This window comes from Elephas maximus, chromosome 18, assembly GCF_024166365.1.
Source record: "Elephas maximus indicus isolate mEleMax1 chromosome 18, mEleMax1 primary haplotype, whole genome shotgun sequence".
NCBI classification, from domain to species: domain Eukaryota; kingdom Metazoa; phylum Chordata; class Mammalia; order Proboscidea; family Elephantidae; genus Elephas; species Elephas maximus.
The window spans coordinates 40,390,176-40,415,044 of record NC_064836.1 but is presented as its reverse complement, the minus strand read 5'-3'; the positions used below and the strand labels follow the sequence as shown (position 1 = coordinate 40,415,044).

Sequence of the window (24,869 nt, the reverse complement as noted above, 5' to 3'; positions counted from 1 at the left end):
TTATGGTTTTAGTTATTGGCATCTGTCCTTTTTTTTTTTTTTTTTTTACCGCTTTGGCAGCTAGCTAAAAAACAAAAACAAACAAAACCCATTGCTGTCAATTCCGATTCATAACACCCCTATAGGACAGGGTAGAACTGCCCCATAGAGTTTTCAAGGAGAGGCTTGTGTATTCAAACTGCTGACCTTTTGATTAGCAGCCAAGCTTTTAACCACTGCGCCACTAAGGCTCCAGTCTAGCCAAAGGTATGTCAATTTGGTCAATCTGATGAAAAACCAGCTATTGGTTTTATCGGTGTTATTTTCTTTATATTATCTATTTTATTTATCTTCACTCTAACTTTATTTTTATGTCTTTCCTTCTGCTACCTTTGAGTTTAATTTGCTCTTCATTTTCTAGTTCCTCAAGGTGTAAAGTTAGGTTATTTATTTGAGATCTTTCATACTCTTAACGTAGACATTTCAGCTATTCATTTCCTTCTGAGTGCTGCCTTCAATGCGTCTCATAAATTGTTAGCTTTCCCTTTTCATCTGTATCTACATATTTTCTAATTTCCCTTGAGATTTATCTTTGATTAATTTATCTTTGATTAATTATTTTGATTAATTTTCACATATTTATCAATTTTTCTGTTTTCTTTTGTGGATTTCTATCTTCATTCTTTTGTGTCCAGAAAGATACTTTGTATGATTTTAGTATTTTAAATCAATGAAATTTATTTTGGGGTCCTAACATATGTTCTGTCTTGGAGAATGTCCCACATAAACTTGAGAAGAATAGAAATTTTGCTGGTTTATAATAGAGTGTTGTATATATGTCTACTAGGTATTTGGTATATAGTGTTGTTCAGGTCCTCTATTATTGATCTTCTGTGAGATGTTCCATTCATTATTAAAAGTAGTTCATTGACGTCTCCAGCTATTATTGTAGACCATTTTGGCTTTCAGTTCTGTCAAGGCTGTTTCATATATTTTGAGGTTCTGTTGTTTGGTTCATATATGTTTATGGTTTTTTATGTTTTGCTAGTGAATTGACCTGTGTATCAATATATTATACCCTCCTTTGTCTCTTATTGGAGCCCTGGTGGCACAGTGATTAAGAGCTTGGCTGCTAGCCAAAAGGTTGGCAGTTCAAATCCCCCAGCAGCTCCTTGGAAACTCTGTGAGGAAGTTCTACTCTGTCACTATGAGTCATAATCAACTCAGTGGCAACAGGTTTGGTTTTGGATGTCTTGTAACAGTTTTTGAATTAATGTTCATCTTGTTTTATGTTAATATAACCACCCATCTCTGTTTTGAATACTATTTGAATGAGATATCTTTTTCTGTCCTATCACTTTCAGCCCATGTATGTTTTGGGAGTCTCCTGTATACATCATGTAATTGGATCATGGTGTTTGGTTCCTTAGTTTCCTTTTTTATTTGTTCTTCCATTATGACAATCTCTTCCTTTCGATGAAAGAGTTTGATCCATTTGGTTCAAAGTAAGAGCTGATAAGGTGAGACTTACTTCTGCCATTTTGTTATTTGTTTGGCTTTTAACTTTTTTGCCCCCTGTTTCTTCCATTGCTGCTTTCTTTTATGTTTATTTATTTTTTTTTTTATAGTGAACCATTTTGATTCTCATTTCCTATTCTGCATATTTTTTAGATATTTTCTTTGTGGTTACCGTGGGGTTACATTTGACATGCTAAATTTATAACAGTCTAGCTTGAGTTAATACCAATCTAACTTCAATAACACATGAAAATTTTCTTCTTACAGAGCTTCATCCTCCTTCCTTTATTTTTTGGTAACAAATCACATTCTTAAATATAATGTGCCAAATAAGAGACTTATAATGATTTTTATGCATTTGCCTTTTTAATAATGCAGGAAATAAAAAATGGACTTGCAAACTTAAAAATTAATACTGGCATTTGTATTTGCTAATGTAACTACCTTTACTTGAGATCTTTATTTCTTCATATGGCTTCAGGTTACAGCTTAGTGGACTACATTGGTGTATCTTGTAGAGCAGTCTAATTGTAATGATCTCCCTCGGTTTTTTTTTTTTTTTTTTTAACCTTGGAATGTATTAATTGCTCCCCTATTTTTGAACGAAAGCTTTGTCAAATATAAAATTATTGGCTCACAGTTTCATGGTTTTTTTTCTTTCCAGCACTTTAAATATGTCCTTACTGCCTTCTAGCCTCCTTGATAACTGATGACAAATCATTTCTTAATTAAATTCATGAGTTGCTTCTCTCTTGCTGCTTTTGAGAATCTCTTGAAATATAGTGTGAATATAGTGTGTATCATTGTGATTCTTTTGAATTTAGCCTACTTTGAGTTTCTTGAATTTCATGGAGGTATAGATTTTTTTTTTTATAGATATATGTCTTTCCTCAAATTTAGGAAATTGCCAGCCATTTTTTCTTCATCTATTCTTTCTGCCCCTTTCTCTCTCTCTTCTCCCTCTGAGATTCCCATAGTGTGTGTATGTTGGTCTGCTTGGTTGTGCCCTGCAGGTCCCTTAGGCTCATTTCACTTTTATTTATTCTTCTATTATTTTTATCATTTTCAATAATTTCAATTGTCCTATCTTCAAGTTAGCTGATTCTTTCTTTTGCCAGCCAAATCTGCTATAGGAGTGTTGAATCTATAGATTATTTTGGAAGAATTGTCTTCTTGAAACTATTAAGTCTTGTGATCCATCAACACAGAGAATATTCCAGTTATTTAAGTCTTCTTTAATTTCCCTCAGCAGTATTCTGAAGATTTTGTGTATATCATTTGTCAGAGTTTTCCCTAAATATTGCATTTGTTTTGATCCAATTGTATATAACATTATCTTTTTATTATTCATTTGTACCCTGAATCATTACTAAATTTACTTATTATAATACCTTATTTTGTAGAATTCACAGGATTTTCTAGATCAGTGATCATGATTATGTCATCTATGAATAAATAGTTTTAATTCTTCCTTTCCAGTCTTGATGTCTTTCTTCCTTGCCTTATTTTGGTGGCTAGAACATCCAATATAATATTGAATAAAAGTGATTTTGAGTTTCTATCCTTTTTTTGTTCCTAAACTTTTTGGGAAAATATTCATTCTTTCACCATCAAATATATTGTTTGCTGTAGGTTTTTCAGAGATGTTCTTTAATAGGTTGATAAATTGCCTTTTTCTTAGATTGCTAAGATGTTTTACAAATAGTAGATGCTGAATTTGGCAAAATGCCTCTTTTTTTAATATAAACCCAGTGCCGTCGAGTCGATTCCAACTTGTAGCAACCCTATAGGACAGAGTAGAACTGCCCCATAGAGTTTCCAAGGAACACCTGGTGGATTTGAACTGCCGACCCTTTGGTTAGCAGCCGTAGTGCTTAACCACTATTTTTTAATATACTGAGATAATAATATAGTCTTTTTTTTTTTTGGTGTGTTTTATTTTTGTTTATGTTTTTGTCTGTTGATAAGGTGAATTGCATTGTTCAATTTCTGATTGTTAAACCAATGTGTATTACTGGGATAAATCCCATTTGGTGATGATGTGTTATTTTACATATTGTTTGATTCGATTTCCTAAATTCATAAGAATTTATGCATTTATTTTTTAAGGGTTATAGTATTTTTTTTTTTCTTGTAATGCCTTTGTATTACAAAATAAAACATTTTGGTATCAGAGTAATGTTAGTCTCATAGAATGAGTTGGAAAGAGTTTCCTTCTGTTTTTTGTTTATAACTGGGAACATTTGTGCTTAATTTCAGTTATTTTTTCATAAAATATTTAGTAGAATTTATTGGTAAGCACAACCACCTGGGTCTGGAGTTTTTTTTTTTTTTTTTCTGTGGGACGATTTTTAACTGCTGTTTTAATCTTTTAATAAGTGAAGTGCTATTCAGGTTATCTATTTCTTTTTTAAGGGAAATTTAGTAGTTTGTGTCTTCAAGGAATTTGTCTATTTCATCTAAGTTGTCAACTTTTCTGGTAACTATATCCCCTTATTATCCTGTTGATATATTTAGAACCTGCAGTCATATTGATATTCTCATTCCAGATATTAGTAATTTGTTCTCTCTTTCACTTTATTTTCTTGCCGTAATCAGTCTCTCTCAAAGAAACAGCTTTTGGTTTCATTGATTTTATGTTCGTCTTTCTTTTTCTATTTTACTGATTTCCAGTTGAATTACTTTATCTTTTGTGTTATTTTCTTTTATATTTGATCTTCTTTTTCTATTTTCTAAGGTTAAACATGAGGATGCTAATATGAAAACTTTCTCCTAACCTATGCATTTAGTAGTAAAGACTTCCTTGTTATATACTGCTGGTGGCATAGTGGTTAAGAGCTCGGCTGCTAACCAAAAGGTCAGCAGTTTGAAACCACCATCCACTCCTTGGAAACCCTATGGGGCAGTTCTACTGTTGGAATCGACTCAATGGCAATGGATTTTGTTTGGTTTTGGTAAGCTCCATTCCACAACATTTGCTGTGTTTGTTTGCATTTGCATTCACTTCAAAATGTCTTCCAATTTCTCTTCTGTTTTTTTTTTTTTTTTCCTTTTTAAGATGACTCACAGATAATTTAGAGTTCTATTATTTATTTTCCAACTATATGGAGATTTACCAGATCTATTTCTATCATTAACTGTTAATTTGATTAGTCACAATCAACTCAATGACAACAGGTATTACAGTAGTTTGAGAGGAGCCCTGGTGCTGCAGTGGTTAAGAGCTTGGCTGCTAACCAAAAGGTCAGCAGTTAGAATTCACCAGCTGTTCCTTGGAAACACTATGGGGCAGTTCTGCTCTGTCCTGTGGGTTGTTATGAGTCGGAATGGACTTGATGGCAGTGGGTTTTGGTTTTTTGGTGGTCAGAGAGCACACTTTCTTTTATATGGGCCTTTTTAATTGTATTGAGGATGGGTTTATGCTCCAGATTATCATTTATCTTAATAAATACTCCCTTTTCACATAAAAAGAATGTGTATTCTTCTGATGTTAGTTGGAGTAGTGGTAATTGTGCACTAGGTGAGGGTGATTTGATAACGTTTTTCAAGTCTTCTCTATTCTTTGAAACTTCCTTTCTACTTTTTTATTTATTAAGAGAGAGCTGTTTAAATTTCCAAATAAAATTGTAGATTTGTCTATTTTTCCTTGCAGTTCTATCAGCTTTTATTTCATGTATTCTGAAACTCTCTTATTATGTGAATAAAACTGGAGAATTGTTATGTCTTCTTGATGAGTTGACTCCTTTATCATTAGGAAGTGATCCTATTTATCCAAGTTAATATTCTTTATTTTCTTTTTCTGAAGTAACAAATTATCGTAGATTTTGTAGCTAGCACACAGACATTTATTATTTCACACTTTATGTGGTCAGATATCTGAGCAGATTAGCTCAGGGTACCCACAAGGCCAAAATCAAGGTGTCATCAGGGCTGTTTCTTTCTGGGGGCTTTGAGGCAGAATCTCTTCCTGTATCAGTCAGGTTTATTGGCAGAATTCAGCCCCTTGATAACTATAAACCTGAGTTACTCGGTGCCAGCAACAGTTCATCCCTTCTCATTCTTGGAATATCTCTGCCTTCCTCCTCTTTTAGATGAATTGAGTTTTCTGCTGTTAAGAGCTCATTCATACCACTTGAATAATCTCCCCCATTTTAAGGTCCGTTGCCTTAATTACAATGGCACGTAACATATCCATAAGTGCAAGGGATTTAGGCATTGAAGCGTTGACATCTTTGGGAGACCATTTTTCCATGTAATGGTTAAACTGTCGATTAGCTCTTAATGTAATTTCAATAATAAAGAAAAAATGATACCCACATTGTTATTAAGTCTGATGTTCTTCTTACTTTGTATATATCCAGATTTCCATCTGGTATCAGTTTCCGTATGCCTGAAATACTTCCATTAATGTTTCTTTTAGCACACATCTTCTGGCAATGATTCATTTCACTTATTGTGAGTCTGAGAAAGTGTTTATTTCACCTTTGTATTTGAAATAAATTTTTACTGGGTATAGAACTCAAAATTGGCAGTGTTTGTTTGTTTTGTTTTTGTTTTTCTTTCTTCCAGTACTTAAAGATTCTGAGCCATTATATTTGGCCTGCATTTTGTTACTCTCTGTATAAAATGTGCTCTTTTACATCAATCCCTGTCTGCCTGAAGATTTTTTTTTATCAGTTATTTTGGCAATTTGGATATGGCATACCTAGGTGCACTTTTCCTGTGTAACTGTGGTTTAATAGTTTTTACCATATTTGGGAAATTTACAGCCATTAGATCTCCAAATATTATTTTCTGTCTCATAATCATTCGAGGACTCCAATTTCACATGTATTGGGCCACTTGAATTTCCCCACAAGACTTAAAAGTTCTGTTCATTTTATTTCAGTTTTTTCTTTCCATGCATTATTTCTTGGATACTCTCTGTTGCTGTATGTTCAAATTGGCTTAACTTCTTCGTCAGTGTTTGATCTACTGTTAACCTTAGCTAGGGTGCTTTTCATCTCAGACATTGTAGTTATAATTTGTAAGAACTTAATTTTCTGAATATCTTCTGTGTCTATAATTAACATTCTCAAATCTTCCTTCTAGCTTCTTGAATGTGTGGAAAGAAGTTTTAATAATTTTTTTAATGTTTTTGTCTATTAATTCTACCATTTGTGTTATTTGTGGATCAGTTTCAGTAGACAGTATTTTATCCTCATGATGGCTCGTATTTCCTGCTTCTTTATCTGACTAATAATTTTAGATTGGTTGCCACACATTGCAAATTTTACCTTTTTTTATTATTTTACACATTTTAGGTCTTTGTCCTAGACTGCAGATAAATTACTTGGAAACAGTTAATTCCTTTGATTATCACATTTAAGCTTTGTTGGGTGGGATTAGAACAGCATCAAGTCTGGGCATATTTTACCCCACTCCTTAGCAAAACATTTCTGAATTCACCTGTTGCCTCATGGATTATGATGCCTTTCACTGTAACTGGTAGAAATGAGGACTATTTCTTGCTCTTTGAGAGCTTTGAGTATTATTCCTTCTAATATATTACAGTAGTAATATACCTGGCCTCAGTTAGCTTCCTCTCATGCATGCACTCATCGGTACCCATCTGAAGATCACACTGGGGCCCAATTACTGTCTAAGGAAGTTGTCACTGTGAAGCTCTTTTCTGTCCAACACTCTACCCTGTGAACTCTAGCCATCTTCACTTCCCCAGACTACCACCTCTGCCTTCTCAGTTTAGGGAGACCTCCGAACTCCGGTTGGACTTCCCGATAGGACTGACCTAGTTTTTTTCACGTTTTCACATGTTTTGAAAACTGTTGTTTCATATAATGTCTCTGATAATTTTAGCAGTTTCAGGTGGTAGAGTAAATTGGGTACCCATTGTATATCTTGTCTGGAAACCAGCATTACTGCATATATATTTCAGTGTAGTGAACAAAACTGTACACAGTATTCTAAGAATCCGAATAAAGTATTGTAACGATACGTTTTATTTTGAATGCAGTATTGTTTACTAAATCCCGACCTTAAAATATTTCAGTTTTCCAGTCTGTATGTACTTACATCAAAATAATTTGAGATTGATATACCTCTATCTTTGTCTCTCTTTGTCTTTCTCTGTCTCTGCCTCTATCTCTGTTTCTCTATATCTCTAATTATATATGTATCTAAATTTTAATATCTGCCTATTTTGTCCATAAATATAGTTCTCCAATCAAATTTAATTATTTGAACTGTTATTTAACTGTACTCCAGTGAACTGTGGAAAGCAGGGTATCACAAATATGATTTGAACTAACTGAAGCAATGGACTGAAACATGGCAGACATTCTAGATGTCTCAGAAATAAGAAGTGTATAGAAGTTGTGGAATCTAAAATTTATGACAGGTAAAAGGAAGAAGAGATAAAGGGATTTTCAGAATACACTGGGAAGAAAAGAAAGGTGAAGACCCTGATACACTGAAGTAGAAAAAGGCACTTCAGGAACGTGAGGCAAAACTCCCTCCCATAGGACTTTTTTTTTTTTTTAATTGTTCCGGCTTTAAACAATCAGGAACTGACTTTGAAGAGGTATGGGCTGTTTCAGTACATCAGCACATTGAATCTGATGGATAATTTGTTTCTTGTCTTAACAAAAACTCACAGAATGTAGTATTTTTGAAAGTCCACAGAAGTTTGTTTTTAAATTAACATATACTAATATTGACATATTTATTTATGAATTTAAACATGTATAGATGGATGTGGAATATGGAAATTATAGAAAAATATCATTAATACCATATGCAAGAAAAATTGTGCTGAAGATAATTCAAAAACAGCTGCAGCTGTACATCGACAGAGAACTGCCAGAAATTCAAGCTGGATTCCAAAGAGGACATGGGCACAAGGGCTATCATTGCTGATGGCAGATGGATCTTGGCTGAAAGCAGAGAGTACCAGAAAGATATTTACTTGTGTTTTATTAACTGTGCAAAGGCATTCGACTGTGTGGGTCATAACAAATTGTGGCTAACATTGCAAAGAATAGGAACTGCAGGGCCCTTGATTATGCTCATGTGGAACTTGTGCATAGACCAAAATACAATTGTTCAAACAGAAAAAGTTGTTTAAAATTGGAAAAGGTATGTGTCAGTGTTGTGTCCTTTCACCATACGTATTCAATCTGTATGCTGAACAATCAGAGAAGTCAGACTATATGAAGAAGAAGGTGGTATCAGGACTGGAGGAAGACTCCTTAACAACCCGTAATATGCAGATGACACAACGTTGTTTGCTGAAAGCGAAGAGGACTTGGAGCACTTACTGATGAAGATCAAAGACTACAGCCTGCAGTATGGATTACACCTCAACCTAAAGAAAACAAAAATTCTCACTACTGGACCAATAAACAATATCAGATAAACAGAGAAAATATGGAAATTGTTAAAGATTTCATTTTTCTTGGATCTGCAATCAACACCCATGGAAGCAGCAGTCACGAAATTAAACGATGTGTTGCAATGGACAAATCTGCAAAAGACCTCTTTAAAGTGTTAAAAAGCAAAGGTGTCACTTTGAGGAATAAGGTGCGCCTGGCACAAGCCGTGGCTTTTTCAGTCACCTCATTCGAATGTGAAAGTGGGACAATGACTAAAGAAGACCTAAGAAGAATTGATGCCTTTAAATTATGATGTTGGCAAACAATACTGAATATACCATGGACTGGCAGAAGAATGAACAAATCTGTCTTGGAACAAGTACAGCCAGAATGCTCCTTAGAAGCAAGGATGATTAGACTTTGTGTCATTTCCTTTGAACGTGTTATCAGGAGGGAAAAATCCCTGAAGAAAGGACATCATGCTTGGCAAAGTAGAGGTTCAGTGATAAAGAAGACCCTCAAAAACATGGATTGACAGGGGTGCTGCAATAGTGGGCTCAAACTTAGCAACAGTTGTGAGGATAGTGGAGGACCAGACAACGTTTAGTTCTCTTATACATAAGGTTGCTATGAATCGGAAATGCCTCACAGCATCTAACAACAACAGCAACACAGATGCATGTAATTATCAATATAATCAATGTACTGAATCATTCCATCACCCCAAAACACTCTGTGCTATTCCTTTGTAATTGTACCCTTCTTCAACCCCTGCGCTCCTTGACAACCCCTACTTTGTTCTTTGTCACTATAGTTTGTCTTTTCATGAATGTCATATAAATTAAATTATGTATGCAACTTTTTTTGAGATTAGTTTAATTCACTTAGTATAATGTCTGATGTTCATCCACGTTGTTCTGTGTATCCATTTTTTTGCAATTATAAATAGTTTCTGTAAATATTTGTGTGCAGTTTATTGTGTGAACGTTACTTTCATTTATTTAGAATAAATACCTAAGAATATGATTGCAGGTTCGTAGAGTAAGTGTATTTTAACTTTATAAGAAACTTCCAAGCCATTTTTCACAAAGGGTGTACAATTTTGATTTCTCACCAACAACATATGAGTTCAAGTTGTTCCTCATCTTCACTAGCACTTGGTGTCACCTGTGTCTGTATTTTAATACGTGGGTAGTGGAATCTCATAGTGGTTTTAATTTTAATTTCCCCAATGGCAAACAGTAGTGGATACCTCTTCTTGAGCTTGTTTGCCCCTCATACATCTTCTTTAGTAAAGTATCTGTTTCAATCTCTTGCATGTCTTCTAAATTAATTGCTTTTTTACTTATTGTTGAGTTTAGATTGTTTTGTATATATTTTGGTTACATGTCCTGTCTCAGGTATGTGGTTTGCAAATATCCTTCCCAGTCTGTTGTTTGTCATTTCACTCTCTAAACAGTGTCATTCAGAAGAGAAAAAGATTTTAATTTTGATGACATTCATATTATGAATCTTTTTTCTTTTATGGATTATGCTTTTGGTGTCACATAAGAGAACTCTTCACCTAACTCCAAGTCACAAAGGTTTTCTTCTATATTTTAGTCTAAAGTTTTATACTATTATGTTTTACATTTTGGATCTATGGTCCATCTGGGATTTATTTTTGTTTTAAGAGTGAGGTCTCTGTTCAAGTTTTAATGTTTGTAAATGTGTGTCTGATTGTTTCAACATCATTGTTAAAAGACTGTTTCTAATTGAGTTGCCTTTGCACATTGTTAAGAATGCAATTGGCCATATCATATGAGTTTATTTCTGTGCTCTCTATTCTGTTTCATTATTCTGTGTCCATACTTTCACTATTATCACACTGTCATAATTACTATAACTTTATAAACCAAACCAAACCAAACCGGTTGCCATCGAGTCGATTCTAACTCACAGCGACCCTAAAGGACAGAGTAGAGCTGCCTTATAAAATTTCCAAGGAGCACCTGTTGGATTTGAGCTGCCAACCTTTTGGTTAGCAGCCATAGTTCTTAACCACTACACCACCAGGGTTTCCACAACTTCATAGTAAGTTTTAATATCAAGTAGTATGATTACTTGAATTTTATTCTTCCACAGAAGTGTTCTTGAAATTCTAGCTCCTGTGGTTTCCATTTAAATATTAGAATCAGTATGTATGCAGAAAATATATGTGTGTGTGTGTATATATATATATGCTGAGATTTTAGATTGCATAGAGTCTATATATCAATTTGGGAAAAAAAAATGATTTTTTTCTATGTTAAGTCTACCAATATATGCACACAGTATTTCTTTCCATTTATTATGGTCTTCTTTGATGTCTTTAATAAGCTTTTGTAGTTTCCACCATACAGAGCCCATGCATATTTCCTTTGATTAATACATAAGAATTACTTTTTTTGGAGCTATTGTAAATGGCTTTATTTTTTAAATTTTGGTTTCCAATTGTTCATAAATGTATACACAAAAATTTGTTTTTTGTATATTAACTATTGTTGTTAGGTGCCGTCAAGTTGGTTCCTACTCATAGCGACACTATGTGTAATAGAACAAAACACCGCCCAGTCCTGCTGCATCCTCACAGTTACCGTTATGCTTGAGCCTCGTGTTGCAGTCCATCTCTATCTATACATATATGTGTAGACATACGCACAGGCACACATATATCCTGTGACTTTTCCTTATATCCTGTGACTACATCACACTCATAAGTAAGGTCTTGGAATATTTTCATGTATTCCTTAGGATTTTTAATGTAGACAAACATACATCTGCAGTTTTCTTTCTTATTTTCCAATTGTAGGATTTTTATTTCCTTTTTCTTACCTAGCATGTCGACCTTTCAGTATGATGTTGATATATAATAGGAGGGCTGAGGAGAACTTTCTTGCTTCTTCAAGTCTTATAGAGAAAGCATTAATTGTTTTACCCTTTTGCCAATATAAGTTGTAAATTCTTTGCAGAAGCTTTTTATCAGGACAAGGAAGAGTGTTTGTGTTCCTGGTTGTGACAGTAATTTAATCCTCTCCCGTGTTGAGTGTCAACGTGTTTGTGTTTCTGCCTTGTTACAGAAGCTGATCAATGTTTTTTTATGTACTTGATTGAGAATTGATAAAAACGTTTTTTTGATTTTACTTTGTGAATCTAGTAAATGAGCAGCATAATTATAATCATGTACTTATCAATGATTTTTAAAATCATAATGTACCCTAGGAAAACAATAAGAGCTTTATTTGATACCATCACCTTACTGAGTAGTAAGGATAACATTGCCATATTATGTTGGCTTATATAAAAAACATCATGGAAAGGAAAATTTCTATTGTCATCTCCAATTCCATTATTAGTGAATCTCAGAAATTTAGGCAAATAAGCTTTGCCTTCGGTGGAGAACACAGCACAAGGCAATAAGAAAATGCTACAAAATTGCAAATTCTATGGTTTAATTGTAAGAACCCTCCCTTGATAAGTAAGAGAGCATTTCCATTTTACAACTTACCACACTGGCAATTCTTCATATAATTAATTGCTTATAATATCATGTACCAAACATCATTAATATTTTAATATTATGAAGGCTCTTCTTAAGGAGCCCTAGCTATGAAATGGTTAAGCTCTCATCTGATAACTGAAACATTGGTGGTTCAAACCCATCCAGCATCTCCAAGGTAGAAAGACCTGGCTATCTGCTTCTGTAAAGAGGAAAGTCAGGAGAACCCCATGGAGCAGCTCTGCTTTGTCAGGTGGGGTCACTTCGAGTTGGAATTAACTCAACAGGACCGAACAACACAACAACAGACTCTTCCCATGCAATATGATTTATAAGTTATTGAGAATTCTTTCTCAAGATTTTGATCATGTGGCTGATACTTTTTTAGTGGTGATTATTAGACATGGATGGAAAATCATGTGTAATTTTTTTGTCTATTTGTTTTGATTTTCTTGTTTGTTTCTCTTTCTGCTACTGATTCAAAGGCTATTATATCATCTAACGCTTCCATATTTTCATTAGTATTGGTTGTGGTTACTTGTGATATCCTTCATTTCACATTTATGGGAATGGTTAAGGTGCTATTTAGTAGGTATGAGAATTTTTTGAAACTCAATAAGCATAAAAGATTAACAAAATATCAAATGGTTGATATAAAGAAAAGCTAATTAATTGTATAATTTCATTTTTAAAAGAAATTTAATTCACTGGTTTCAATAGGTTAACAGCGTACAGTCCGGTTCCCCCCGACAAAATGTATCTTTGGAGCCTAAGCATCCAGTGAGGGTGATTATTACTTGCAGGTAGACCAGAAGTCCATCTAAGTGGAAAGTTATAGAGCTACCTCCCTGCAACCCCCCCCCACCCCATGTTTCTTTTTTTTTTTTAATTAATTAATTTTTATTAAGCTTCAAGTGAACATTTACCATTCCAATCAGTCTGTCACATGTAAGTTTACATACATCTTACTCCCTTCTCCCACTTGCTCTCCCCCTATTGAGTCAGCCCTTTCCGTCTCTCGTTTTGTGCCAATTTTGCCCTCTTCCCTCTTTCTCTATCTTCCCATCCCCCCTCCAGTCAAGAGTTGCCAACACACTCTCCAGTGTCCACCTGATTTAATTAGCTCACTCTTCATCAGCATCTCTCTCCCCCCCGCTGACCAGTCCCTTTCATGTCTGATGAGTTGTCTTCGGGGATGGTTCCTGTCCTGTGCCATCAGAAGGTCTGGGGAGCATTGCCTCCGGGATTCCTCTAGTCGCAGTCATGGTCTTTTTATGAGAGTTTGGGGTCTGTATCCCATTGGTCTCCTGCTCCCTCAGGAGTTGTCTGTTGTGCTCCCTGACAGGGCAGACATCGATTGTGACCGGGCACCAACTAGTTCTTCTGGTCTCAGGATAATGTAGGTCTCTGGTTCATGTGGCCCTTTCTGTCTCTTGGGTTCTTAGTTGTTGTGTGACCTTGGTGTTCTTCCTTTGCCTTTGCTCCAGGTGCGTTGAAACCAATTGATGTATGTTAGATGGCCGCTTGTTGGCATTTAAGACCCCAGACGCCACATTTCAAAGTGGGATGCAGAATGTTTTCATAATAGAATTGTTTTGCCCATTGACATAGAAGTCCCCTCAAACCATGTTCCCCAGACCCCAGCCCCTGCTCCGCTGACCTTTGAAGCTTTCATTTTACCCCGGAAACCTCTTTGCTTTTAGTCCAGTCCAATTAGACTGACCTTCCTTGTATTGAGTGTTGTCTTTCCCTTCACCCAAAGCAGTTCTTATCTACTAATTGATCAATAAAAAACCCTCTCCCTCCCTCCCTCCCTCCCCCCTTTGTAACCACAAAAGTATGTGTTCTTCTCAATTTTTTCTATTTCTCAAGATCTTATAATAGTGGTCTTATACAATATTTGTCCTTTTGCCTCTGACTCATTTCGCTCAGCATAATGCCTTCCAGATTCCTCCATGTTATAAAATGTTTCAGAGATTCGTCACTGTTCTTTATCAATGCGTAGTATTCCATTGTGTGAATATACCACAATTTATTTACCCATTCATCCGTTGACGGACACCTTGGTTGCCTCCAGCTTTTTGCTATTGTAAACAGAGCTACAATAAACATGGGTGTGCATATATCTGTTTGTGTGAAGGCTCTTGTATCTCTAGGGTATATTCTGAGGAGTGGGATTTCTGGGTTGTATGGTAGTTCTATTTCTAACTTTTTAAGATAACGCCAGATACATTTCCAAAGTGGTTGTACCATTTTACAGTCCCACCACCAGTGTATGAGAGTTCCAATCTCTCCGCAGCCTCTCCAACATTTATTATTTTGGGTTTTTTGGATTAATGCCAGTCTAGTTGGTGTGAGATGGGATCTCATCGTAGTTTTAATATGCATTTCTCTAATGGCTAATGATCGGGAGCATTTTCTCATGTATCTGTTGGCTGCCTGAATATCTTCTTTAGTGAAATGTGTGTTCATATCCTTTGCCCACTTCTTGATTGGGTTGTTTGTCTTTTTGTGGTTGAGTTTTGACAGAATCATGTAGATTTTAGAGATCAGGCGCTGGTCTGAGATGTCATAGCTGAATATTCTGTCCCAGTCTGTAGGTGGTCTTTTTACTCTTTTGGTGAAGTCTTTAGATGAGCATAGGTGTTTGATTTTTAGGAGCTCCCAGTTACCTGGTTTCTCTTCATCATTTTTGGTAATGTTTTGTATTCTGTTTATGCTTGTATTTGGGCTCCTGATGTTGTCCCTATTTTTTCTTCCATGATCTTTATCGTTTTAGTCTTTATGTTTAGGTCTTTGATCCACTTGGAGTTAGTTTTTGTGCATGGTGTGAGGTATGGGTCCTGTTGCATTTTTTTGCAAATGGATATCCAGTTATGCCAGCACCATTTGTTAAAAAGACTATCATTTTCCCAATTGACTGACACTGGTCCTTTGTCAAATATCAGCTGCTCATACATGGATGGATTTATATCTGGATTCTCAATTCTGTTCCATTGGTCTATGTGCCTGTTGTTGTACCAGTACCAGGCTGTTTTGACTACTGTAGCTGTATAATAGGTTCTGAAATCAGGTAGAGTGAGGCCTCCCACTTTCTTCTTCTTTTTCAGTAATGCTTTGCTTATCTGGGGGTTCTTTCCTTTCCATATGAAATTAGTGATTTGTTTCTCTATCCCCTTAAAATATGACATTGGTATTTGGATTGGAAGTGCGTTATATGTATAGATGGCTTTTGGTAGAATAGACATTTTTACTATGTTAAGTCTTCCTATCCATGAGCAGGGTATGTTTTTCCGCTTAAGTGTGTCCTTTTGAATTTCTTGTAGTAGAGTTTTATAGTTTTCTTTGTATAGGTCTTTTACATCCTTGGTAAGATTTATTCCTAAGTATTTTATCTTCTTGGGGGCTACTGTGAATGGTATTGATTTGGTTATTTCCTCTTCGATGTTCTTTTTGTTGATGTAGAGGAATCCAAGTGATTTTTGTATGTTTATTTTATAACCTGAGACTCTTTGAAACTCTTCTATTAGTTTCAGTCGAAACTCTTCTATTAGTTTCAGTAGTTTTCTGGAGGATTCCTTAGGGTTTTCCATGTATACAATCATGTCATCTGCAAATAGTGATAGCTTTACTTCCTCCTTACCAATCTGGATACCCTTTATTTCTTTGTCTAGCCTAATTGCCCTGGCTAGGAGTTCAAGTACGATGTTGAATAAGAGCGATGATAAAGGGCATCCTTGTCTGGTTCCCGTTCTCAAGGGAAATGCTTTCAGGTTCTCTCCATTTTGAGTGATATTGGCTGTTGGCTTTGCATAGATGCCCTTTATTATGTTGAGGAATTTTCCTTCAATTCCTATTTTGGTAAGAGTTTTTATCATAAATGGGTGTTGAACTTTGTCAAATGCCTTTTCTGCATCTATTGATCAGATCATGTGGTTTTTATCTTTTGTTTTATTTATGTGATGGATTACATTAATGTTTTTTCTGATATTAAACCAGCCTTGCATACCTGGTATAAATCCCACTTGATCAGGGTGAATTATTTTTTTGATGTGTTGTTGGATTCTATTGGCTAGAATTTTGTTGAGGATTTTTGCATCTATGTTCATGAGGGATATAGGTCTATAATTTTCTTTTTTTGTAATGTCTTTACCTGGTTTTGGTATCAGGGAGATGGTAGGTTTATAGAATGAGTTGGGTAGTATTCCGTCTTTTTCTATGCTTTGAAATACCTTCAGTAGTAGTGGTGTTAAGTCTTCTCTGAAGGTTTGGTAGAACTCTGCAGTGAAGCCGTCTGGGCCAGGACTTTTTTTTGTTGGAAGTTTTTTGATTACCGTTTCAATCTCTTTTTTTGTTACAGGTCTATTTAGTTGTTCTACTTCTGAATGTGTTAGTTTAGGTAGGTAGTATTTTTCCAAGAATTTATCCATTTCTTCTAGGTTTTCAAATTTGTTAGAGTACAATTTTACGTAGTAATCTGAAATGATTCTTTTAATTTCATTTGGCTCTGTTGTGATGTGGTCCTTCTCGTTTCTTATTCGGGTTATTTGTTTCCTTTCCTGTTTTTCTTTAGTCAGTCTAGCCAATGGTTTATCAATTTTGTTAATTTTTTCAAAGAACCAGCTTTTGGCTTTGTTAATTCTTTCAATTGTTTTTCTGTTCTCTAATTCAATTAGTTCAGCTCTAATTTTTATTATTTGTTTTCTTCTGGTGCCTGATGGGTTCTTTTGTTGCTCACTTTCTATTTGTTCAAGTTCTCGGGACAGTTCTCTGATTTTGGCTCTTTCTTCTTTTTGTATGTGTGCATTCATCGATATACATTGGACTCTGAGCACTGCTTTTGCTGTGTCCCAGAGGTTTTGATAGGAAGTATTTTCATTCTCGTTGCATTCTATGAATTTCCTTATTCCCTCCTTGATGTCTTCTATAACCCAGTCTTTTTTCAGGAGGGTATTGTTCATTTTCCAAGTATTTGATTTCTTTTCCCTAGTTTTTCTGTTATTGATTTCTAGCTTCATTGCCTTTTGGTCTGAGAAGATGCTTTGTAATATTTCGATGTTTTGGATTCTGCAAAGATTTGTTTTATGCCCTAATATGTGGTCTATTCTAGAGAATGTTCCATGTGCGCTAGAAAAAAAAGTATACTTTGCAGCAGTTGGGTGGAGAGTTCTGTATAAGTCAATGAGGTCAAGTTGGTTGATTGTTGTAATTAGGTCTTCCGTGTCTCTATTGAGCTTCTTACTGGATGTCCTGTCCTTCTCCGAAAGTGGTGTGTTGAAGTCTCCTACTATAAATGTGGAGGTATCTATCTCACTTTTCAATTCTGTTAAAATTTGATTTATGTATCTTGCAGCCCTGTCATTGGGTGCATAAATATTTAATATGGTTATGTCTTCCTGATCAATTGTCCCTTTTATCATTATATAGTGTCCTTCTTTATCCTTTGTGGCGGATTTAAGTCTAAAGTCTATTTTGTCAGAAATTAATATTGCTACTCCTCTTCTTTTTTGCTTATTGTTTGCTTGATATACTTTTTTCCATCCTTTGAGTTTTAGTTTGTTTGTGTCTCTAAGTCTAAGGTGTGTCTCTTGTAGGCAGCATATAGATGGATCGTGTTTCTTTATCCAGTCCGTGACTCTCTGTCTCTTTATTGGTGCATTTAGTCCATTTACATTCAGCGTAATTATAGATAAATAAGTTTTTAGTGCTGTCATTTTGATGCCTTTTCATGTGGGTTGTTGGCCATTTCATTTTTCCATATACTTTTTTGTGCTGAGACTGTTTTCTTAGTAGATTGTGAGATCCTCATTTTCATAATGTTTAACTTTATGTTAGTTGAGTTGTTAACGTTTTTCTTGGCTTTTTTCTTGAGTTATGGAATTGATATTCCTTTTTGTGGTTACCTTGTTATTTACCCCTATTTTTCTAAGTAAAAACCTAACTTGTATCCTTCTATATCGCCTTGTATCACTCTCCATCTGGCAGTTCAATGCCTCCTATATTTAGTCCCTCTTTTTGATTATTGTGATCGTTTATCTATTGATTTCCATGATTCCCTGTTATGTGTATTATTTTATTTATTTATTTTTTAGAATTAATCTTAATTTGTTTGTTTTTGGTCTTTCCCTATTTGAGTTGCGTTGATATCAGGACGTTCTGTTTTGTGACCTTGTATTGTGCTGGTACCTGATATTATTGGTCATCAGGCCAAACAATCTCCTTTAGCATTTCTTGCAGTCTTGTTTTAGTTTTTGCAAATTCTCTAAACTTGTGTTTATCTGTAAATATCTTAATTTCTCCTTCATATTTCAGAGAGAGTTTTGCTGAATATATGATCCTTGGTTGGCAGTTTTTCTCGTTCAGTGCTCTGTATACGTCGTCCCATTCCCTTCTTGCCTGCGTGGTTTCTGCTGAGTAGTCTGAACTTATTCTTATTGATTCTCCCTTGAAGGAAACCTTTCTTTTCTCCCTGGCTGCTTTTAAAATTTTCTGTTTGTCTTTGGTTTTGGCAAGTTTGATGATAATGTCTTGGTGTTTTTCTTTTTGGATCAATCTTAAATGGGGTTCGATGAGCATCTTGGATAGATATCCTTTCGTCTTTCATGATGTCAGGGAAGTTTTGTGTCAGGAGTTCTTCAACCATTTTCTCTGTGTTTTCTGTCCCCCCTCCATGTTCTGGGACTCCAATCACTCACAAGTTATCCTTCTTGATAGAGTCCCACATGATTCTTAGGGTTTCTTCATTTTTTTTTAATTCTTTTATCTGATTTTTTTTTCAGCTGTGTTGGTGTTGATTCCCTGGTCCTCCAGAAGTCCCAGTCTACATTCTAATTGCTCGAGTCTGCTCCTCTGACTTCCTATTGCGTTGTCTAATTCTGTAATTTTATTGTTAATCTTTTGGATTTCTGCATGCTGTCTCTCTATGGATTCTTGCAACTTATTAATTTTTCCACTATGTTCTTAAATAATCTTTTTGAGTTCTTCAACAGTTTTATCAGTGTGTTCCTTGGCTTTTTCTGCAGTTAGCCTAATTTCATTTGTGATGTCTTTAAGTATTCTGTAAATTAGTTTTTTATATTCTGTATCTGATAATTCCAAGATTGTATCTTCATTTGGGAAAGGTTTTGATTCTTTTGTTTGGGGGGTTGAAGAAGCTGTCATGGTCTGTTTCTTTATGTGGTTTGATATGGACTGCTGTCTCTGAGCCATCACTGGGAAACTAGTTTTTCCAGGTAATCAGCTAAAAAAAAAATGCAGTCAGATCCCTATCTGAATTCTCCCTCTGGCTCAGGGTATTCGGATGTTAATGGAGCCGCCTGGGGAGGGCGGGGGAGGGATCAGAGAGCTAGGAGTGTAGCACCTCAGAATATAGAGCTGATTCCTGTGTTCATGCTCTGCCCGCGCCTGCCAGTATCCCGGTGGGATGGCTCCCTGGCTGGGACGCAGCTCTCCCCGCTCCAAGACCAGTCACTTCCTCTCGGGGACTTCTCCCCATGGCGCGCCACTCCACTCGCGCGAACTGGGTGGGCGTGCCCGCACGAATGGCTGGGCCCGCCCCCGGAGTCAATTCTGGGAAATATAACTGGTCCCCGTGCTCACGCTCCACCCACGCCAGCCACAATCCCTGCGGGACGGCTCCCCGGCTGGGACGCTGCTCTCCCCGCTCCGAGACCAGTCACTTCCTCCCGGGGACTTCTCCCTCCGGTGCGCGGCACCGCTCGCCCGAACTGGGAGGGCGTCGCCCACATGAACGTCTGGGCCCGCCCCCGGGTCGCTTTACGGAAATATAGCTGATCCCCACGCGTGCGCCACGCCCGCTTCCCGCCAAACTCCCGGCGGGATGGCTCCCTGGCTGGGAGGCTGCTCTCCCCGCTCGGAGACCTGTCACTTCCTCCCGGGGACTTCTCCCTCCGGTGCGCCGCACCGCTCACGCGAACTGGGTGGGCGTCGCCCGCACGAACGTCTGGGCCCGCCCCCAGGGTCGCTTTAGGGAAATATAGCTGATCCCCTCGCTCGCGCCACGCCCAACTCCCGGCGGGATGGCTCCCCAGCTGGGACGCTGCTCTCCCCGCTCCAAGATCAGTCACTGCCTCCTGGGTGCTTCTCCTACCGGCTGTGCTGCTACGCCGCCCGCGCCAACCAGCTAGGCTCCCTCCTGGGATGAGTTCGGGGTGTAGGGCTGGGCCCCTTGTCTGTGCCGTCTGCCCCTCTGGGCTCTGCCCCAGATCGGGCTCCGAAGATCACCTGCCTGGTACACTAGCTCCTGGTTCTGAAAACGATCGCTGTCTGCCGGTATTTGTTCATTCTCCGTCTCTAAGTCTGTGTTTGTTGTTGTGAGTTCTTAGATTGTTATGTATGTGATCGATTCACTTGTTTTTCCCAGTCTTTGTTGCAAGAGGGATCCGCAGTAGCGTCCACCTAGTCCGCCATCTTGGCCCCGCCCCAATCCCTTGTTTCTTGCAGGTAAAGAATGAAAATAGAAATTTACCAGAAAGTATTGACGGTTTAACACATTCAGACTACAAATCTTGATAAAGATATTCAGACTGTTTCGGATATAGTCAAATGTGAAAAAAGATGCTTTTGAAAGTTAAAATTGAATAGGTATGGGCTTCTATGAGAGAATAAGCAATTTGTAATATAATTGTAACCTCTTTTAAAATCATTTAATCTCAATAGGGACTTCAGAACCAAGGGGGCAATATTATTTTAAAATGCTGTCAGTAGTATAAACCAATGTTTAAGAAAATCACTGAGCATCTTACCATCTGTAGTTTTGAAAGTTCCTCAGGTTTTGATTTTTCTTCAGAACAGTTCTGGAATTATTCCTTAGAGTACTACGTAAATATACAGTATTAATGTCATTCTGGTAACCTACACTGTAAGGCAGATGTTTAATTAGCAAAGTCAACATTTAATAAAACGTACATATGAAGATTTAAGTCAACCTTTGCAATAATGTAGGTTGTTCACTTTATAGAAAAGAAAATAATAAAAAAGTTTAAATGACCTGCTTTTGTTAATAACATTAAGAGAACAAGACCACTGGAGCATAGAGTTCTTGATTTGAAAGTGTTTCTACTTACCTTTTTTTTTTTAACTATAGAATTTCTATCAAAGAGTTGATTTTCATCATAATTCTTTAATGGGTTAAAAATCTTAAATCTTGTAATAAATTATAGTAATAGTGTTCCTGCCACCACATTAAAAAATAACAAAAAAATACATTTTGTTTAAAATGTTTCCTCCCATAATTACAAGGTAAAGAAAACAGGACAGGGAAAGTCAAATGACAGAGTTGATCTTTGGAAAAAGTGTCCATCCTATTGTAGTACCAGTAATTATTATGCTATTTTAGAGACAGCATGTCATAGCATGCCCAGTAAATGTAAATTCATAAAGGGAGTTACTTGATTTATTGTGTTTAATTACTAAGATACGTATCAGTTTGTATCTCCACCATCAGTGGGGATAATGCAGAATCAATGCTGACTTGAATGCTATTGTAGAGATATTTTATTATAATCGCACTTCCAAATGCCTATCAGGTCATGTTTTCTAGGACATGTAAACACATATCTATTAATATAATTAATTTTAGGAGTATTATTTTGTAATATTCCATTTAAAATAATGATAATTTTTAAAATTATTATTATTTTTAATAATGATACCATGCATTAAATCAAAATGTATGCTTTACTAATAAAAAACTAATACCATGCATTAAATCAAAATGTATGCTTTACTTTGAAATATAACTTCTTTTAGGGACGTTATGGATTTATCAATTGCCAAGAGTGTGTTTTAGTAACAGTTCAACAAGTCCAAAATGTGCAGCATACACAGTTTTTGCAATGTAATTAGTTAGGAATTGGGGAAGCTTAATTTTAAAATGGAATTGTTCATGAAAATCTATTTTCATATTTTGTGGCTTAAGCAGTTTCTCTTCATAAAATTTTCTATGGTTGTTTGAAGAAATTAAGTGTAGTTAATCACAAAGAACATTACAGTTTGACACCTAATTTGAAAGCCCTGTCTTGAAACAGTGAATGATTGCTTATAGAATTACATGTACCAGTGAGAACTCAAATGGGAAATCCATTTATGCTCAAAGTAGATCTCAGAATTGATAGAAGCCAAGGTGATTTTGTCTGTCTTTTTGTGAGAAATATTTCATAAAAGTATGTATATATATATTTTCTAAAATGTTTAGTTTAACATTTAATATATTTTTAAAAACCACCCTGCAGAATAGCTTTACAGTGAATTAGGTATTTATTGTACCTGAAAAGGCAGATCAGTTATCTTAGAGTCATTTTACTTGAAACCAAATCAGTCCATTGATACAAGTGTGGAAGCTAAGCATCAAGTTTTAAAGCTCAGCATAAAATGATCTGTGGAGGAAAAAGCCCCAGTGGTGATGATGAAAATGCTTCACATCTCAGTTAACTCCATGTTCATTTCTCCTTCAGTGCCACCAGCAATCACAATGTCTCAGAAATCCTTTAATGCCACAGCAGAGAGAGGTGAAGATATGACATTATCCTGCAGGGCCTCTGGCTTTCCAGAACCCACCATCAGCTGGTACAGGTAGGTTATCTACCCACGTCTCTCTGGCTTGTGTCCATACTAAGATTCATGGAGTAATATTCCTTTTTTTTTTATCATTTTCACAAGAAACAAAGCATTATTTTTTAATTTCACTAAAAATATGATATTCTTGCTTTCAGCTATGCAGTTCAGTTTAAATTGCTCAAGAGGTCAACACATACATGATTTCATCCTAAATTTTTGAGTTAAAGGCTACCTTCGTACCTCTAGTCATTCTATCTGCCAGGGCATGTTTCAGACCAAGAGAAGCCCAGGAGCCCTGTGACTGATTCAACAATTTTATTATTATTTCTATAGAATAGCTTGAAGGAGAAGCTCTAGTTTTGATGGCACCACTGACCTGTGTGTACGATACCACATTTGATAGAATACAGTGTTGTTGTTAGGTGCCTTCGAGTTGGTTCCAACTCATAGTGACCCTGTGTACAACAGAACAAAACACTGCCTGGTTCTTCACCATCCTCACAGCCTTTATTTATGTGTCATATTATTCCAGAAAAAAAAAAAAAGGCTAATTATGTAGAGTTAAATTCACATGAATTTAATGTAATTTAAAAATTTTTACCTTATAAAATGAACAGACTCTCTTTTTAAAATATATTATTTGGCAGTTCACTTTTAACTATATTGTTTTTATAATTGTTAGATATTATTCAACTTCAATTAAAATCAGTTATCAAAATATGCCTTATATTTAGGTTGTGGCTCAAACTATTAAAATATTAGGCAATAAGTGTTCAAGAACAGACAGTCTTGTAAATATTTATTGGTTATTAGTGCAGTTTACTACACAAACATCAGCTGTAGATATTTTAGAATCACTTCTAAACTTCAAAAATCACGTAGTGCAAGCAGAGGAGCCAAGATGGCGGATTGATCCAACACACCAGCTAGTCCCTCTACAGCAAAGACTGGAGAAACCAAGTGAAACAGACACAGATGATAATCCTAAAACCCTGAGCATCAAATGAAAAGATGAAGAATTAGATCGAACCCCAAGTAGAAGAAACAGATCAAAAACAGTGAATGAGAAGCAATACAGAGAAAAGAACCCCTGTCAGCTAGCCTGGCACAACTTGACCATCTTGACACAAAACCAGCAGTGATCCCGGGAGAGAAATACAGGAAGCCAACTTCACGCAACGTCCAGCGGGAGACAGAAAAACTGTGCAGACATACCTGGAGTGGAAAGGGGTGAGCAGGACATGAGCTGGTTCTAGCGAGATAGAGTACAGGATAGAGGGTGAAGACACCAGGGTTCCCAGCTCCACCGATAGGGAGGGAACCAAGAACTGGAGACAGGGATAATCAACTGCAGCAGTCCCTGACCATTGGAAATAGTGACACACACACAGTAATAGAGCTGTAGAATGCCAGCAAGAGGGCCCCCACCCAACTGGACTCCTCCACTCTTGTTCGGGGCCAGCTCCCGAGTGCTGGCTGCATCCGATGGGAAGTCCTCAGGCACTTTTGCTCAGTGACCAGAGGAGCACGCTCTCCTACCCCTACCCTGCTAGTGAATAATGGCGTGAACCCCTACACTTCCGCAGCCCTGGCGGCCGGGGAACACAGTACGAGCTTCGCCTTTTCCCCCTACCGAGCCACATCTGCCACTTCCCCACCCCATCCACCACTTCCCCTAGAGGACATAACGACAATAAGTATTTATGTACCCAATGAAAAAGCACCAAAATACATAACTCAAACCTTAACAGAAATGGAAAGGGAAATAGTTTTACAATAATAGTAGGAAACCTTTACACACAACTTTTGATGATGGACAGAACAACTAGAAGGAAACTCAGCAAAGATACAGAAGATCCAAATAACTCAGTCAACCACCTTGACCTCATAGGCATTGACTGAGCAGT

General features: G+C 36.5%; 1 protein-coding gene across 2 annotated transcripts in view; it reads left to right on the top strand.

Moving 5' to 3' along the window:
• NCAM2 (neural cell adhesion molecule 2) overlaps positions 1–24,869 on the top strand; it is a 553,783-nt gene that overhangs the window by 328,161 nt on the left and 200,753 nt on the right. For both annotated transcript variants that reach the window (XM_049857852.1, XM_049857854.1), the window contains exon 6: positions 22,860–22,977. In XM_049857852.1, coding sequence (XP_049713809.1) covers positions 22,860–22,977 — 118 coding nt within the window. The remainder of the gene's footprint in view (positions 1–22,859; positions 22,978–24,869) is intronic.